At 41.1% G+C, this 17,211-nt stretch overlaps 1 protein-coding gene across 9 annotated transcripts in view; it reads left to right on the forward strand.

Annotated features, from left to right (window-relative positions):
- rapgef6 (Rap guanine nucleotide exchange factor (GEF) 6) overlaps positions 1 to 7,081 on the forward strand; it is a 58,593-nt gene extending 51,512 nt beyond the window's left edge. For 3 of the 9 annotated variants that reach the window (XM_079486144.1, XM_079486146.1, XM_079486150.1), the window contains 7 exons: positions 288 to 467; positions 684 to 821; positions 957 to 1,079; positions 1,633 to 1,801; positions 2,105 to 2,535; positions 3,040 to 3,288; positions 5,708 to 7,081. In XM_079486144.1, coding sequence (XP_079342270.1) covers positions 288 to 467; positions 684 to 821; positions 957 to 1,079; positions 1,633 to 1,801; positions 2,105 to 2,535; positions 3,040 to 3,288; positions 5,708 to 5,730 — 1,313 coding nt within the window. In that variant the 3' untranslated portion in view covers positions 5,731 to 7,081. The remainder of the gene's footprint in view (positions 1 to 287; positions 468 to 683; positions 822 to 956; positions 1,080 to 1,632; positions 1,802 to 2,104; positions 2,536 to 3,039; positions 3,289 to 5,707) is intronic. The other 6 variants (XM_079486143.1, XM_079486145.1, XM_079486149.1 and 3 more) reach the window with 2 other exon arrangements.
- The last annotated feature ends 10,130 nt before the right edge of the window (positions 7,082 to 17,211 follow it).

A 17,211-nucleotide genomic window follows, 5' to 3' on the forward strand; every position in this document is an offset into this window, starting at 1 on the left:
ATATTCTAGCATGTTGACGCTACACTTGTGGTTATGTACTGCCATCTGGTGGAGAGATTTATCGCTGACAAAATGGCTGTATAGGCATTTGTTTTGACCATTGTTTTCAGCCTCTCTAAAGTCTGAATAAAGGTTATGGTAAGAATAGTTAAAGGCGAATTACTGAGAGACCTGGTATTGAACATTTAGGTTTCATTTTGCATCGTTTGATTTGACATCACATTGATTTTGCCTGTGATGTATTACTACAGTTTCCAGCATTCATGTTGTGTGTGTTTCTCCTGCAGTGTCTAAGAACCTGAGCGAGCGGCGGTCCGCTAAATCCGACATGTCTCCCGTGTCCACACGGTCCGGTCTGTCCTCGGCCAAGTCTCAGAACCGTGTCTCTCAGGTCCTGCAGGTTCCCCCCGTGAGTCTGTATCCTCTCCGCAAGAAGAGCATCGCTAAAGACCTGGCCGCCTCATTCAGTATGTCAGAAACACATCATTTCCTGTTTCATATTCTCTTTCAGTATTACTGACAAAGTTTATTAAAAATCGAACAGGTGAATGTTGTCACAGTATGAAATTTGTCATATTATCATATATAAATAGACACAAAGCTCATTTACTGTATGACAGTAACAGATGTGTCACGTTCGGGAACTCTGATGTTGTTAGTGAACAGATTTCTGTTGTCTTCAGGTCCAAACTCACCTCATACTCTCAAGAAAGCAGCTCCTTCCACTGATGACACGTGTGTGAAGAGATCTGAGGACCCGTCCACCGGATCATCCCGCCACTCCAGTCCCACTGTTTCCCCACAGGGGTCTCCTCGCAAAGGTGTGACCCCACAAACCACCAAAGCCTATCTGTATCTTTCATTGAACACAGTTTCTGACTACCCCTGCATAAACTAAGTTGTCTTTAGTTCATCATTAAAGCAATCACTAAAATCTTGCCATAATTCTCTGACAGTGGGCGGAGCTCTGAAACAGAACACCGGTCAGCTGCACCTGTCGGGTTCGTCGTCATCTCTCACGAGTGAAGCTAGTACCAGAGCGGTGGGCAGCGGGCCGGCCGGACGCACCTACGGCATAGGTGGGGCTTTCCTTCAGAAACGCATCCTGAGGATGACCTGTAGGATGGAGAGTAGAGAGAGACGCGAAGAGCCCCCCCGCAAGCGCTTCAGATCCCCCTTCAGCCTCTTCAGACCCAGAGACAGCGCCTTACAGACAGACAGTTCAGTGAGACAGGACGGTGTGCAGTCCACCGCACCGCTGCAGAAAGACAGGCAGAGGAGACGAAAAACTGTGTGATGATCAAATAGAAAGAACTGAAGAATAGTTGGTTCAGACATTCAGCCCAAATCCCAGTGATGTTCTCATGAACGTTTGGTGTGTTTAGAGTAACAACAGTTCAGTGTTTGAAAGAGGAAGTTGGGAACAGTTTAAGGGTCAGACAGTGATAAGGTTTTCATTGTTGGTCTGACTGGATGTTATGTGTTATGATGTCATGTGAAGCCTGTGTGTTGATGTTCCAATAAAAGGCAGATGTTGTTTTTGTGAGGTTTGGTCGATCAGCGTTCACGTCAGTGATGTCCTGTGAATAGACTCTGTGACGCTGACCCATCTTTCTGTTTGAACTCTGATAGGTTACGCTCTCATGCCCGTCGGCAGGTCGGATATGTCAGACTCAAGCGAGATCTCCTCTCGCTCCAGTATCGTCAGTAACTGCTCTGCAGACTCCATGCCCACCACAGCTTCAGTTTCCTGCCCCCCGGAGAGCAGCAACAATGCAGACGGCTGTCAGCCCGGCACCAGGTGACACATCATCACACCTCTTCTGAGTCCATAATCACGTCACCACTTTTTTCATGAAGGCAAACTTGACAGCCTTTAAAGCGTCTTTCACAGGAATATGAATAAGCTTCGGTATCTTTTAGACCCACATGCTGCAGTTTATTTGTCCGGTACTAAAGCGATGCGGTTAGCAGACGTCAGGGTTTATGGTCTGAGATATGCTGATGTGGTTTATTGGTTTTCACACACACTGCCAGACGTTATAAATTGACTCTCCACCCGCTTCGACAATGTACTCACAGTCTTCGCCACTGTTTCTTTCAGTTCGTCTTTGGCCCGATATCCCGTGACGAGGGGCTCAACGTTCACCTCCTCCAGCAGCACCGAAGAGCTGCCAGCCACTGAGCACGTGTCCGAACTGGCGGACAGCGGTCGCGGGAGCTGGACCTCCTGCTCCAGTAACTCTCACGACAACCTCCAGACTCTTCCGGGTCAGCGCGCTCTCGTAAGTGTCAACCATCGCCACACGCCCTTGTGCGGGCCGATCGCAGAGGTGCCGGGCCCGGCGGAGGACAGCTGCTCTGAGCTCGGTCACACCAGACAGTCCTGGACGTCCTCCAGCTCTCTGTCTGACACTTACGAGGGTGCTTACGGCACCATCAAACGCAAAACCGGAGATCAGATGGCTTCTGACAGCCAAAGCAACGACCCGGCGTACAAAACGATCACGTCCAGCACAGACAAAGGACTCATAGGTGAGGCTCGGCGCTGTGTGCTGTTGTGTTGTGTTTTGTGGAAAAAATGACACAAGCAGATTTCCCTACTTTCAGGGGTTAGATGAGAAATGTGACGTTGGGCAACATTGAGCCCAAACTCTCTGTGTGAAATGAACAAACAAACATTTATGAGAAACATCTAGTCTCTACTAATTGAATTTGTTGGTTAGAAGATCTTGTTAAACTGTATTCATACATCTAAAAAAGACAAAGAATATTTTCAGGTTGAACATCAGTTTAAAGCTCTCTTTTGTATCATTGTAAAAAGAGATATTACAATATTACAAACAAACAGAACAACTAAAGAAGCTGGATCGGGGCTGGTGCAAATCTGCTTTTGTCATGACTCTCGCATGCTGCTTAATTTTTTTGTCAATGTCTTCCTCATTTTCGTGAGCCGTTTTTTTAATTGTCTTGTGTTTGTGTTTGTTTGTGTTTGTTTTCTTTCTTTTGTGCTTTTGTCCCTCAACCTGATCCTGCCAGTGTACTGTGTAACGTCGCCCTGCAAAGACGATAGGTTCAAAGCACCGCCCCCCACTCCGCCGGGTTATCATGGGCTGGCTCTGGCCGACACCCATGCACAAGAGGGAGGAGTTTTACGGCCGGCCCACGTAAAGCCGCCCGACTATAACGTGGCCTTGCAGAGGTGCAAGCTGCGAAACAGCCTGGCTGAGCCGACGCTGTCCAGACCGCCCAGTGTTCTTCTCCTTCCTCACGCTGATAGCGAGGAGGGTACGTGACTGGATCTCCTGAGGAACATCACATTTCGACACCCCGAAATCAATCGTGCATGTTCTGCGGCAAGAAAATGCAGATCATAACCATGCAAAATTGTTACAAAATAGCTTTCATTTTCTCTAATCAAAAGGTTTTTGTCATCTTTTTCCTGACAGGGTTGATAATCCAGATGAAATCTCGATTTTGAGTCTGTGCTTCTGCTTAGCTCTCGTCTCTTGCTTTAAGTGTTTGATGGCTTATATGCCTTAGTTTTTGGTTAACTATATATGTTTATTTTTAAAGAAGTACTGAAAGTCTGTTGTGAATGTATCTTTATGTGGAAAAGCGTCTGCAGTTAATTACTGCAATTCATTTAAAATGACTTCAGTGAGTCACAGCTGATCTGATTCAGTGAGTCACAGCTGATCTGATTCAGTGAGTCACAGCAGATATGAGTCACAGCTGATCTGATTCAGTGAGTCACAGCAGATCTGATTCAGTGAGTCACAGCTGATCTGATTGAGTGAGTCACGGCTGATCTGGTTCAGTGAGTCACGGCTGATCTGATTCAGTGAGTCACGGCTGATCTGATTCAGTGAGTCACGGCTGATTTGATTCAGTGAGTCACATCTGATCTGTTTCAGTGACTCACAGCGATCTGATTCAGTGAGTCACAGCTGATCTGATTCAGTGAGTCACAGCAGATCTGATTCAGTGAGTCACAGCAGATATGATTCAGTGAGTCACAGCAGATCTGATTCAGTGAGTCACAGCTGATCTGATTCAGTGAGTCACAGCGATCTGATTCAGTGAGTCACAGCTGATCTGATTCAGTGAGTCACAGCTGATCTGATTCAGTGAGTCACATCTGATCTGATTCAGTGAGTCACAGCTGATCTGATTCAGTGAGTCACAGCAGATCTGATTCAGTGAGTCACAGCAGATCTGATTCAGTGAGTCACAGCTGATCTGATTCAGTGAGTCACGGCTGATCTGTTTCAGTGACTCACAGCGATCTGATTCAGTGAGTCACAGCAGATCTGATTCAGTGAGTCACAACTGATCTGATTCAGTGAGTCACAGCTGATCTGATTCAGTGAGTCACAGCAGATCTGATTCAGTGAGTCACAGCAGATCTGATTCAGTGAGTCACAGCAGATCTGATTCAGTGAGTCACAGCTGATCTGATTCAGTGAGTCACAGCAGATCTGATTCAGTGAGTCACAGCAGATCTGATTCAGTGAGTCACAGCGATCTGATTCAGTGAGTCACAGCAGATCTGATTCAGTGAGTCACAACTGATCTGATTCAGTGAGTCACAGCTGATCTGATTCAGTGAGTCACATCTGATCTGATTCAGTGAGTCACAGCAGATCTGATTCAGTGAGTCACAGCTGATCTGATTCAGTGAGTCACAGCAGATCTGATTCAGTGAGTCACAGCAGATCTGATTCAGTGAGTCACAGCAGATCTGATTCAGTGAGTCACAGCAGATCTGATTCAGTGAGTCACAGCAGATCTGATTCAGTGAGTCACAGCAGATCTGATTCAGTGAGTCACAGCAGATCTGATTCAGTGAGTCACAGCAGATCTGATTCAGTGAGTCACGGCTGGTCTGATTCACTGAGTCACAGCATTCGCTTTCCTTCAGCTCAGTGGTAAGAGCAGGCGCTAGCAACACCAAGGTCATGGGTTTCGATCTCAAGGATTGCACATACTCAGAAATAAAAAAGTATATTATAGTATGATGTAAAGTAAGACATTTTGGATAAAAGCTTACATGTAAATGTAAATACATAAGGCAGATTTCATAATCATAATTTAAAAAAAGTGCTGGGAAATGTATATAAGGAATGTAAAATATAAATATTAACTAAATTAATATTAATTATTATTAAGGGAGGAGAATTACATGCGTCAGGTTTATTCAATAATCACTTCCGTAAAAGAAACACCTGTGTATCCTCGCTCATGACTCTTCAGAAAGCCTCCTCGATCCTTGATCCTCACCTCTTAGAGAATTGAGATGTCCTTAAAGATGGTTGAGCTCTTTCAGTTTCTGGGTCGTAGGACAGTGGAGCGAGGAAACGAGGAGGCATATTGAGAAGGCTGGTCTGAGTGATTCAGTGAATCAGTAGCTGCTTTAAATGATTCAGTAAGTGGATAGACTGATTCATTTTGATCGCAGTCATTAGAAAAAGAATTGCCACATAAAAGGTAATCAGGACAGAAACATTTAATCATTTTATTTGTTTAATATTTTACGGACTCATTCAATTGAGGATGCAAACTGACAACCGAAACAAAGCAAAAAAGCGAAAACGTTACTTTGACAAAAAAAGCACGAAATAGATTTCATGTATTCTTAATAAAGAAGTGATTTAGTCCCAGTTGACACATTATATTGATGGATGTTGTTGTGGATCTCTTTCAGATGAGCAGGTGTCTGCAGTGTGACTTCAGTCAGGCGTCTGAGCTTCATCTCAGCATCACAGACCGCGCTGTTCTACTCCAGCTGAAACGCTTCAGATTTACACCGCTATCATGTTTTTATGTGAACTGATCGGCATTCTGCTCTTCATCATCAACACACTCGCTCGCAGAAGAATGCCTTCAGTGGCCGACAGAAGTTCTGCGCGTCTTCATTGGTGCCTCATTTCACGCAAAGCTTTCAAACACTCCAATAAAAGAGAGAGATTACCGGTCTATGGGGATGAAATTGACATTGTGAACCCGGAGGAGGTAGCCACAGATTGAAAGTCAACTTTGACCCTATTTATGTTCTTATTTCTAAACTTTCCAGTTTATGAACACATTCCTGGTCTTACTGTGCACTATTTATCAGTGCATGTTATTCCAAAGAAAAACGTTTACTTGTCGTGTGATGTCAGCGAGCCCTCTTATATTTCAGCCGTCTGTGTCATATTGCGACCAATCCAGTTTCAGACCGGCGTCAAAGGAAGATTCACACAATGTTTAAATCTGCTTCATTCTTCCGAGTTGAATGTTAATGGTACTTTATTAATGATCTTAACTTTTCAGGCAGGTTTTGTGCTTTTTCAAGTGAACTTGAACAAAACATACCCGCTGTGAAATATCACATGCACATGAACCCCGTCGGGTGGTAACGCATGCTCGCAGCAATGGACGTGTTTACACAGAGTCGTACAATTTGTTTACAGTGTTTGTTAGAGCTAGTGGTCGTCCGCATCACAACTGAATGTGCGATCGTAGACGTGAGCAGTTTTTTATGCAATAAGATTAAGCGCCGGCCTCCATCTGATCTGTACATTATTAGCAATTGGATTTGCTACTCGTGTTGTTGTATATAGTGACCAAGTCAATACTGCTTGGCAGGGGATAATATATTTATATGCCAGATGTGCATTTCATTCCTAGTTACTTCATGCTCTTTGGAAAGTACATTTTGTATAGAATGCAAAAGTTGAATAGTTGTTGCTCTGTTTACAAATACATACATTTGTACACAAGCTGAGTCGTATCTGTATAGAGTTAAACCGAGACAAATCTGTATTATATTAAGGGATATAACTGGAGTATTACATTTGTATGATTTATTCTGCCTGTCTGGACGCAACTATTATTATTATCGTTATTATTGTGTTGTTTTGCCATATAACAACATTGATTGTTGATATTATTGCTAGAAGCTTAAAGGTCTTTTTTAATGAGATTTTTGTTGTAAATGAATGTTACTGTACAGCTGACTACAGAGAGCTCTATAAAGACTGTATTTTGAATATTTTGTTAATAAATTTGGGGTTGTGACGCTCCTGTTAATGGACACAATTTCCTGTCGTCCTTTAACGTCAATCATGGCTTGCTTTTATGTGCTCATTCGATTTCAACTGATGGAAAAGTTCAATCAAAGGAATATTTAAAACACGTTTAGGGTTTTAAGGACCGTTTTGCTGGAATCCTTAGTTTTATTTAAAGCTTCAACTTTTGCCTCCATCACAATCTCTATCATCACTCTAATGAGACAGAACAAAACACCATAATACAAATTCTCCAAACATCTTATAGTCTCAAAATTCTATAACATTTTTGCTAAATGTACTTTTTATTTAGCCTTCATATGAAATGAACGGTATTTCTGATGCCTGTCCATCTGTGCTGCACTCGAACACATCTAAGTGTATACTGTACACGTCTCAGTCATTTGACACATCTCAAATGTGTGTTGTACGCCATTTTACCACCTTGCAAACATCTCTAAACTGCGGCCAATGCCTTCTGCATATCAGATGTGGAGAAACTTATTCATGAATTTATGACCTCACGGATAGATCCTTGTATTTCATTGTTTAGTAGATCTCCTGAAGTGCTTCTGCTTCAAAATGCAGCAATTGTAGTTCTCACTAGAACTCAGGCATTTCACCATGTCAGACCGTTCTATTGTTCCTGCACTGGCTGCCTGTTCAAATCAAAAGTCTTCGATATTAAATGTGCTCGATCCTTTTCGTACTTTGCTCCTATGTCCGGGATTCAGACGCACTCTCAATCAGTTTAAAGCTAAACTAAGGATTAATCTCTTAAATCAAGCTGTCACAGTCTGAACAAGTATATGATGCAATACAGTTTAACTGGTCAGAACTGGACACACACACCTCCATCATACTACATTACTTTATCTCACTTTTCTGGCAAACGGTTCTGGTATATTGTCCTTTTAAGATTCCAGTACTGATAATAGTTAAAATATACTTCGGTTGAACAATTTACAGTTCCTAACAATCCTACATAGTATTTACAGTATTTCAGTGTATGCATAGAGACAAATACCATGTATTATACGTTCAATATCATATGCTGGTATATCAAATTTTATTTATTTATGTATTACTATTATTTTTAAATGTAAAGCTGCTTTGTAAAAATGATAATTGTGAACATTGCTATATAAATAAAATTGAAGAATTGAATTGAATAATATAAACAGCAAAAGCAAATGATCTAAATGTGCTGGAACTGAATTTACCTACAATATTTACAAGAACTGTTGTGGCACTGACAGCAGACATTATATTGTTTATCAAATTAAACAGCACACATACGCCGCGGGTCCCTTTGCCATGTTGTTTCTACAGTAGCCCTAAACAGACAAACTGCTTGCACTTTGTATATACGTCATTTTCGGCAAAGAAGCGAAAACGTGACGGCATTCAGTTCTGTGTCAGCCACCGTACCAAAGGGAGGGGGAGTGAGCAAGTTGGTTGCAATTCACAACCTCACCACTAGATGCTGCCAAATTTCCAAATTAATCTTAGTTCATGTTAATGTTCGGCATTTAGGGCCTACAAAAATGTTCAAATATTTTGTTCAGCGCTTTAATGAAACTCTACTTGATTAATTTCCTTCTGTTTTTGTTTTGTATTCGGTCTCTCTTGATGTTAGTGTTGTTTGTTACCAAAAATCATTTAAACTCATCATATTTGAACCTTAAAATGAAAGAAGTAAGTTAACACTGTTTCCCTTTCGAGGGAACTCCACACTGCGTCAAGGATGACACTATGGGGAACGCCAGCAGTGTGAAACTAAACGTGCGATTTATCGTCGTGCAGCAATGACATCACAATGACGTCACTCAGAGTATGGCTTCCTCGTGGGCGTCTGTGCAGGATGTTTGTGATGCTGCGGGCTGGTCTTCCCCACATACGTTTATAAGGTACTACAGACTGGACCTCTATTCCTTACCTAGTAAGGCCTGGTGGTTAGAGCGTTGGGCTTGTGATCAGAAGGTTGCAGGTTGGAATCTCAGTGCCAGCAGGTAGGGTGGCCATACGTCCGGCTTTTGGCCGGACAGTCCGGATTTTAAGCTGTTACACATAGATCTACATCAAGATATGTCGTAGATCAAACTGTCTGGCAATGAATAGAGTAGGCTATTTCAGAATCACTGTATCATGATACCATAGATATGATAGACAAAATTGTATTGTATTTGCGAGTACACCAGATGCAGTTATTCTTGCCTCACTAAATGACGCAAAGTGTCCTCCTTTTTGGTGTTATGGAAATGGCCACCCTACCAGCAGGTCATGACTGAAGGGCCCTTGAGCAAGACACCTTACCCCTGATTGCTCTGCAGTAATGTGACACTGTATAAAACTACTTGTAAGTCGCTTTGGATAAAAGCGTCTGCCAAATGAATAAATGTAAATGCGAGTAGTGCATGGACACCTTCACACTTGGACAGGCACACTTGGGCATTTCGTTCCCCATAGTGTCATCCTTTCACGCAGTGTAGAGATCAATGCATGACCGTAAATCGCGCGTTTAGTTTCACACGACATTTTCAGATGTATCACGCTGCTGGTGTTCCCCATAGTGTCATCCTTGATGCAGTGTAGAGTTCCCTATCTCAGGGGACCATGGTGGGACGAGAAGCTGTGCACCGGTCTCACATAAGAGAGGACCAGGCCTGGATTATATGTGATGTTTTCATGTTTGTGTTTTTAAGTTTGTTTTGTTTATTTGACTAAAAGTCTGTTATATGTTCCCCGGTTCCCGTCTCCTTCCTTCCGTTGTTGAACTTACTACATACGGTTACAGTCGTAACCCCACAGTTCAGTTCACTTTTCAAACTTTGCCACATAATCCTGTAGATCTCTCTCTTGCATTGGTTTGCGCTTTATGGTAAAAAGACACTGATCATAAGACCATAATCTGTTAGCCAGAGTGCTGATGGTCTTGAATGTCATCATACGTTTAATGGAGAACCACAATAACTGGTTTGTTATGTTTAAACAAGGAGGACTGATGCAAACTCCACCAGTCCACACTAATAATCTCTGTTTATAGTTTTAGCGAATGCTGTTGAATCATTACTGTATGTTTCATGAATGATAACGGCTGATGCAGTCACAGCAGACGCAGTTCCACGAGGACACACATGGTGTCAGTGTTCATTCATGACTGAAGTTCACTCTGTTAGTGATGTGTGTGAGATTTAAGCTGGATTGTTCTGCTCTCTAAAGTCCCTACAGTTTAGTCAAAACACAAAAGAACACACAGTAGAAGCTCTTTCTAGCATTATAAGATAAATATTATTTTGAACAAAACCACAATTTGAACCTGCTTATTCCTTATTTTTACAACTTTGAATCTCAAAATGTCACTGCGCTTTGTTTGACCCACAAAGCCTGAGTATCAATTTAAAGGTGAAAAAGACCATTCCATTAATTGATACTACAACTGTATGTTGACATTTTCTTTTGGTTGGGTTCAGTGGTGTATTTGACCTGCAGGAGAGCGAGAGCAGAAACACTGAATAACTGTAAGACTTCACATCTCCAGCCGTCTGAATGATGAAATCTGGAACAAATCAGAATGAACGTCACAGACGGTTCAACTGTTCAGACGTCTAACACACACACACACACACGCGCGTTAGTGTGACCTCTGTGTGTGTGTGTTATTGTGCGCGGGGTTAATGAAAGTGTTTGGTGTCTGTGAGCAGTGAGACAGCAGAAAGGCAGACAGGTCGTTTCATGTCACGTTCTTCATTGCAGGATGACCCCTGTGGGCACTGCTGTACTGAAAACACCACAAAGAGAACAAATAAACTCCATCATGAGTCAACGCTCAAAGCCGCATGTGTTTTCTTCAAGCTTTGATGAAATACTTTCTCTGAGAACATTCTTAATTATGACTGAATGTGTTCAATAATATTCAGAGAAGATCTCACGTCTATTTGTCTTTAATGCCTTTAAACTTTAAGACTGTCAAGACAAAAAAATCTATGGTCTTTGGTGTGTCTGTATAATGATGTTCTGCGTGAATGAATGCAAATGCATGGTAAGTATAAACATGTGTGTGTGCCAGACACGCGCTTCTGGAGAAATGTTTTGTTCAAAGTCAGCATGATACGGATTGTCTTTTTTCCATGTCGTGATGTATTCCCGAGTGAAACCACTTCAGAAATGAGAAAATATTTTAGAGCAGGAGTCCGACAACTGATTGGATTGTTAAAAGGTAAACGATTTAAACGTCAGTTTGTGATCTGGCATTCGCGCCATTCCTCCTGACCAGAAGTGAAGAGAGATCGTTTCCAGAGGAGGATTAAAGATTTCAAGTGCGAATGATTTATTTAAAACAATGATGTGCACTGATGAATCATTTTCAAGAAATGCTGCAACACTTTGTAAAACAATTTGAATGATCATGTTTTATTTCATGTCGACTTTAATGCTGTGAAAGGTGTTTCAGTCCCCAACTCTATTATTATATATCCACTAGAAACAATACTGAACATTACATTAACTGCATCAAACTAATTATAAAACACAGATTAAGGCATTGGCATGTAATTGATCTTTACCTTCCTCTTTATGGTCTTTGAATGTTATCAGAGCTGAGGTCTGCCTCTGGAGAGCAACACTTTTCTTTTCTGTTATTTGTTCTTAAGTTTATAATCCAATTATAAAGTCAACACATTTTATAAAAAACAGATAACAATGACTGGGGACATTTTTTTGTTATCTCTAAGGAATCTTACATTTTAAATAGAAGACACAGACTGTATTTCAGTCTTTTTTAAATGTAATTTTGGTCTCTTTTAAAATGATTCAACAGTCGAGTAGCACTAAACTAAACTATAGTACATTTCATCTGGATGTTGGAAAAATCCCTTCACCCTTTTACAAGTTTCAGATCAATGCAATGAATCCCAAACCGTGACCGCATCACACAGCCCAGCATCATGACAGTTGGGGACAGACAGACTCTTTGTTCATGTGCTGGTGCAGCTCTCATGTATTTCTACTGTCATGTATTGTTAGGTGATGTGAAATCAACTTGTGCTGTGTGTAAATCGCTTTTAACAGCTGAAGACTAAGATCATTATTTGTTTTTGGTTTTCTGGAGAGACTAAATCAATACACATACTATTTTATATATCATAAAATCTCTTTTCAAATCTCAGATAATTAATAATTAATTTAACAATGCTACTAAGAGAAACTATTGTAACATGAAGAATACTATTTTTGTGAACATCTTTGCATAACTTTCTGTGACAAAATGTTGGCCCATGTGTCATAAATCCATTTTCTAAATTGTTTACATAACATGACAAAATAAATGGTTACACTAAATACATTTGAATAAACAAACAAACAAAACAATTTACAGTTCACTCCATATTGTTTTATATAAAATATTATATTAAAATCTCTGACACAAACGTTTAGTTAGGCCACACAAACCCAGACACTATGTGAATTATTCTGACATCAGTAAAAATGAGATATGTAAATCTGATAAACAATAGCATGTTTTGGTTTCATGGTGAGATCTTCATAACTGTGATTTAAAATAATAATGTTTTCTAATGGAACGGTTCTAAGCCGCGCAGTCAGACTTGACTTTGGTTATGCGAAGGTGGTACGAAAAGGCGCAGGCACGATTCCTCCATTTTTCACTTTCTGTCCCGAGAGATCACGCTGTGACATTTTAATGTTCTATTGTTCTCACGGACTCAGATGACACAAATTGGCAGGTCAGAGTTCACCAAACTTGAACTTGAACAAAATATCGTTGTACGGGCTTGTGCTTCCGGTCTGTCGCATGCAAATAAATAGAAGTCAATGGAGGGAATGGAGTCAAGCGTGACCACGGCATAAGCGTTCGTTTTTTTTAATCGCTTGACAAACACATGCCAAGACAGTCGGATCTCTACATCGCTGCCGGCAGTTTGTTTGTATCGCTGCACTTGAACTTTAATATTAGTGCATTTTATTATCGTCACTTATCACTGTCGTTGCTAACTTATCCGGATATCCCAATAAACCTCTCCTGGTTATTTATTTGAAGATCTTAAACCAAAATTGATAGTCAAAGTCAACGCCGTTAGCATAGCATTAACGTGCTAGCTTGCCTTCTGTTTACACTGTTAAATATCATCTCGCCTTACTTGTCTTGTGTGCTATCTGTTTCTTTTTTAAGTGTATATACTACGATTCATCAAACAACCTTGGTAAATTCGAATTACTCTTCAAACCCTGTGAGGCTTCTCCTCTTATTATCGTCACTTGCATCTCATGTCAAATGTTTAGCTTAGCCTTCTCGGCGAGGGCTTTACATGCGATAATGTAATGGAGGGAAATAACTAGACTGACAGAGAAGATCTTAGAATTAGAGTCTCGCATCCCATCTTTATCTGAGGATAGTAAGAGTGTAAGGACCTTAGAAAACACTTTGGATGCGAGCAACAGCTCGGTTCCGGTTGAAGATCCCACCCAAAATTTTGTACCATGAGATGGCGTAGTCGCAGGTCAAAACATCACTCAACCGTTCCGACTACAGTCTCGAACAGGTTTGCCCCGCTCAGTGACGCACCGACTGAGAAACCTGCTGAAAGTGCCCTACTTATCAGTGATTCTATTGTTCGGAACGTTAACATAGAGGCACCAGCCACCATAGTCAAATGTTTACCGGGAGCCAGAGCGCCGGACATCAAGTCAAATTTAAATGTGCTGGCTGAGGCTAATCTGAAATTCGGTAATATTGTTATTCATGTCGGCACGAATGATGTTCGACTCCGTCAATCGGAGATCACAAAAGATAATATTAAAGAGGTGTTTGAGCTCGCAAGCACGATGTCAGACACTGTAATATTCTTTGGCCCCCTCCCTTCTTACCGTGGTGATGAGATACATAGCAGATTATCATCACTAAATGGCTGGTTGTCTGAGTGGTGCCTGCAAAATGATATAGTTTTTATAAATAACTGGAAGAGTTTTGAGGGCAGACTTGACCTGTTGAAAAGTGATGGTCTACACCCCTCCTGGACTGGAGCTTTTCTACTGTCTAGAAATATGGCACATAGTCTTAATGCTAAAACTTGACTCACTGGGGCCCAGGTCAGGAAGCAGAAAGAATGGCATAACCATTGATCTGCTTGACTTCTCACGTTGCAGAACACACTAAATACACAACATGCGATAATCCTCTCACAAACATCATAAAATAGAGACTGTGTCTGTCCCCCAGATGAGCAAACATAAAATAATGCGTAAACCTCTCAAATGGAAGGATAGTATTCGAAATAAAGGAAAGCCCTAAAAACGTCTAGATCTGCCTACCTTTCATCACTAATAGAAGAAAGCAGCACACCCCTAGGTTGTTATTTAACACAGTGACTAAATTAACCAAAATTAATCATCAGCGACTTCTGATTCTTTATACCAGCATAGCAGTGATGAATTTATGAACTATTTCACAAATAGAATCGAAGATATTAGAGAAAAAATTATAACTATGCAACCAGAATTGAAACCCACTCAACAAACGACTATTTACAGCGCCCCTAAGGAGTAATCGCGATTATTTTCTATCATAGATCACGATGAACTCTCTAAAATCATTAGATCATCTAAATCAACTACGTGCATGCTAGACCCTATACCTACAAATCTACTGAAAGAGATGCTCCCAGAAATTAAAGATCCTCTTCTTAGCATTATTAACTCATCCCTGACACTAGGACATGTGCCTAAAGCATATAAGGTGGCTGTTATAAGGCCCCTTGTCAAAAGAAACCATCTCGACCCTCGATAACTGGTTAACTACAGACCTATTTCTACCTTTCATATCTAAAGTTCTGGAAAAAAAGTAGTCTCAACTCAATTATGTTCCTGTTCCTTCCTCCTTGATGACATCAATGAAGATTTCCAGTCTGGATTTAGAGCACATCACAGTACAGAGACTGCTTTGATCAGAGTTACAAATTATCTGCTTATGGCATCTGACCCAGGTTGTATCTCCTTATTGGTGCTGCTATCGCAAGTCCAAGTCCAGAACGGTGTACCACAGGGCTCAGTCTTAAGGCCTATGCTCTTTGCATTATACATGCTACCTCTAGGAGATATAATAAAGCGACACAGAGTTAGGTTTCACTGTTATGCTGATGATACGCAACTTTATATTTCCTCGAAGCCTCATGAAACACAGCAATTCCATCGAATAGTGGAATGCATAGTCGATATAAAAAGTGGATTGAGTAAAAATTTTTTATTATTGAACTCAGACAAAACAGAAGTGTTACTTATCGGACCGAAAACCGCCCTACGTAACAACCAAGAATACTGCTTTACTATTGATGGATGTTCCATAAAACCCTCAACTTTAGCAAAGAATATTGGCCTTTTATTCAATAGTACTCTGTCATCTGAGAATCAGGTCGCCAACACCTGTAAAATTGGGTTTTTCCATCTTAAAAATATATCTAACCTACGTCATATGCTGTCACCATCAGATGCAGAGAAGCTTATTCATGCCTTTATGACATCAAGACTAGATTACTGTAATGCACTATTAGGTGGTTGCCCTGCAGCCCTATTACAAAAACTCCAACTGGTCCAAAATGTGTCAGCTCGAGTTCTTATAATTACAAAAAAGTATGAGCATATTAGCCCGGTTCTGTCAACCTTGCACTGGTTACCTATAAAGCATTGCATTAACTTCAAAATCATGCATATTACCTATAAAGCCTTGCATGGTTTAGCTCCTCACTACTTGAGAGAACTTCTAACGTATTATAGTCCATCACGTGCACTACGCTCTCAGGCGTCCGGTCAGTTGGTAATACCTAGAACTTCAAAATCAAGTGCAGGTGGCAGATCCTTTTCCTATCTAGCGCCTAAACTTTGGAACAGTCTTCCCCGCACTGTCTGGGAGGCAGACACACTCTGTCAGTTTAAATCTAGACTAAAGACGCATCTTTTTAATCTTGCATATGTTGTGGAATTTTCTTATTCCTTAATCAAGGTGAGTCAATTTTGACAAACGCAATATACAGAGACATCAGGTACTTTTCAAAGTATTTTATTGTCGTTTAATCTGCATCATAAGCAATGAGCATGGTGCAGAGCAAAGGCACTCTTTCCTTCTGCACCCAGAGTATATATATGATTACGTGAAACCCCCTCCCTTTGCCCCCTAGCCAGAATCCCGAGCTGGTTTCCGAGAAGTGATGCCCGTTATTCCAAACAGAACATCTTGGCATCTGCTCGAGGGCAAAGGCAGAGTGGTATGACGCGTATAGAGAAAAACATGATAACATATGAAAGAAAACATAGATAAAAACTTCATAAACATATAGACAGACACATCAAGAAGCTAGACTAGAAAATTTCCATTACATTCCCCCCTTTTATCATATATGATAACCAAAATCTTTATACTTTGACCCGTAAGATGAGCAACGCCCTTTCTCTTACAGGTTTCATTCTTCCATCTAAACAGTTCTTAAAATCCCACTGGAATTGGTAACACCACCTGCTTCAGCCTTCGTCACTTTCCATATTTCCACTCTTATTTGGGAAGTTCCTCCCGTTCCCTCATAATTCCAATTTTTTTGAGTAAGAGCTAGTCTCTTTCCTTTTTATTTAGCCGTCCCAGGGGACATAATGGCCCACATTTTCAAATTTTGTTGCCTTATCCACAACATCACCTGAGGTACACGTACCTCTACACAAATACATATTTGTTCCCCAGGACCTAGCAGAATTAGGGTAACACTTTCCCTCCCCATACCATTTTATTAAACTTGGAATATAGTGTTGCACAAAAACAAAATTCTATAATCTCTAATTTCTCGGGGTTCGATGCGTCCCCGACTCGAACAATTGATTCTCCTTTGCGAGCACCAGCAGTGTCGCTCCTCCTGTCGCTTGCACGACCATTCCGAAGAGCCATTGTGGATGCCATTTTGATGGCCATTTGGAGTTGCCACTCCTTGGACACCTTTTTGCAGTGGGAGGCGTGTCTTTCCTACGACTTCCTGGAAGCTGTGTAATGATTTGTCAGCTCCATTTGCTACTGCTCCTCTGACCTGCACAAATATTTTGAGAGCAAAAAACACAAAAACACATTGCCTTGTAACATCCCCCCTTTTGACACGTGGTCTAGACC

Source organism: Barbatula barbatula (genome assembly GCF_947034865.1).
Source record: "Barbatula barbatula genome assembly, chromosome: 22".
NCBI classification, from domain to species: domain Eukaryota; kingdom Metazoa; phylum Chordata; class Actinopteri; order Cypriniformes; family Nemacheilidae; genus Barbatula; species Barbatula barbatula.